General features: G+C 45.2%; 1 protein-coding gene across 1 annotated transcript in view; it reads left to right on the top strand.

Annotated features, from left to right (window-relative positions):
* The window catches only part of LOC115824129 (ovochymase-2), a 33746-nt gene extending 31939 nt beyond the window's left edge, over positions 1-1807 (top strand). Inside the window, exon 24 of the mRNA XM_030788235.1 lies at positions 1601-1807. Coding sequence (XP_030644095.1) covers positions 1601-1807 — 207 coding nt within the window. The remainder of the gene's footprint in view (positions 1-1600) is intronic.
* Positions 1808-2323: the final 516 nt, after the last annotated feature.

The following is a 2323-nucleotide window of genomic DNA, read 5'->3' as shown; positions in this document are numbered from 1 at the left end:
CTGCTGTCTCACAGACCCTCAGTCTCTCTCAGGCACTGAATATGCACAGACTTTTTTTCTTGTCATTATTCCCTAAACAATACAGTATAACAACTATTTACATAGTATTTACATTATATTGGGTATTCTAAGTAATCTAGAGATGATTTAAAGTATACTGGAGGATGTGTGTAGGTTGTATGCAAATGCATTGCCTGGCCAAAAAAAAAGGTCACACACTATAATATTTCACTTTTAGCTTTGATTACGGCGCACGTTCCCTTTGACATTGTTTGGACAACCTTATGCAACATCAAAACATTTATTTCCAGCCAGAGTTGCATTAATTTTTGGCTGAGATCTTGTGTATGATGGGAGACTCGGGCAGCCGTGGTCTAAAGGTTACCGAAACAGGCTTGTGACTGGAGGGTTGCCGGTTCGATTCCCAGGCCCAACATCCATGGCTGTGTGCCCTTGGGCAAGGCACTTAACCCTAATGCTCCCTGGGTGCAGAGGAATGCTGCCCACTGCTCCTGCGTCTGATGTGTGTTCACTACTGGTGTGTTGGATGGGTTAAATGCAGAGACAAATTCACTGTTCACAGTGTGCAATCACGGAGACTTTACTTTACTCGAACCACTCCGTAAAGTCTTCTCCAGCACATCCCAAAGACTTTCAGTGGGGTTAAGGTCAGGACTCTGTGGTGGTCAAGGCATGTGTCAAAATGATTCCTCATGCTCTCTGAACCACTCTCACAATTTGAGCCCGATGAATCTTGGTATTGTTGTCCTGGAATATGCCCATGCCATCAGGGAAGAAAAATTCCATTGATGGGATAAGCTGGTCATTCAGTACATTAAGGTACTCAGCTGACTTCATTTTATTGCCACTTAACGTTGCTGAGCGTAGACCTGACCAACTGAACCCCAGATCATAACACTGCCTCCAGAGTCAACCCCAGATCATAACACTGCCTCCAGAGTCAACCCCAGATCATAACACTGCCTCCAGAGTCAACCCCAGATCATAACACTGCCTCCAGAGTCAACCCCAGATCATAACACTGCCTCCAGAGTCAACCCCAGATCATAACACTGCTTCCAGAGTCAACCCCAGATCATAACACTGCCTCCAGAGTCAACCCCAGATCATACCACTGCCTCCAGAGTCAACCCCAGATCATAACACTGCCTCCAGAGTCAACCCCAGATCATAACACTGCTTCCAGAGTCAACCCCAGATCATAACACTGCCTCCAGAGTCAACCCCAGATCATAACACTGCCTCCAGAGTCAACCCCAGATCATAACACTGCTTCCAGAGTCAACCCCAGATCATAACACTGCCTCCAGAGTCAACCCCAGATCATAACACTGCTTCCAGAGTCAACCCCAGATCATAACACTGCCTCCAGAGTCAACCCCAGATCATAACACTGCTTCCAGAGTCAACCCGCAGGCTCCAAATCCAAACAGCGACTTTTTTTTTTTTTTGGCAGGGCAGTGTATTACAGCGTTTTATAAAAGGGACTTCAGCATCTGCGGATTTTGGTATCCCTCCTTCTCCTCTGTTTCTCTCCTTTATTCGTCCCTCCTTACCCTGTGTTTCTGTCCTTCTTCAGGGTGACTCTGGGGGGCCGTTTGTGTGTAAACTGGAGGAGAGCTCTGTCTGGGAGGTGCATGGTGTGGTCAGCTTTGGTCCCCAAGGCTGCATCATGGATAAGAAACCCTCTGTGTTCACTCGTGTCTCTGCCTTCTCTCACTGGGTGGAGGACAGCATGAAGCGCTACATCTACAACAGCACCTCCACCACATTTAACAGAGCCTGAGAGGGGTGGAGTTTTAAAGAGTGTTTAGATCTAGCTGTGGTAGAGAGAGGGAGAGAGAGAGAGGGAAGAATGAATGGTAAGATCAGGAGAAGGAAATAGGTGAGGTAGGTGAGTTGGATTGTTAAAAGAAGAATGGAAATCAGAAAAGAGCAGAAGAAAGCAAGAGAAGGATGTAAAACAGAGACTGAAGAAACAGAGAGAGAGAGAGAAAGAGAGAGAGAGAGATAAAAGAGAGATTGTAGGCCCTTTGGTCAACTCCAGCAGTCTCCAGGCAGCATATTAGTACCCACAGCTATCAGGTCTTATTCCAATTTTGTTTTCTATACTGAATGTTTCTCAATGTTTTTTCAATTACAGTTTTTGAATAAAACAAGTAAATAAGTATCTATATTGTCTATATCTATATGAGTGTTGTACAGAGGACAGTCATGACAAAAGTATTCAGCCGTGTTTTAGGATAGGGTTAGGGTTAGGGTGACTGACAAACAGTAGACTTGCTCATGCTGAATAATTACA

The sequence above is a fragment of the Chanos chanos genome, chromosome 11 (assembly GCF_902362185.1).
Source record: "Chanos chanos chromosome 11, fChaCha1.1, whole genome shotgun sequence".
Lineage (NCBI taxonomy): Eukaryota > Metazoa > Chordata > Actinopteri > Gonorynchiformes > Chanidae > Chanos > Chanos chanos.
This window is presented reverse-complemented; position numbering and strand designations above follow the sequence as displayed.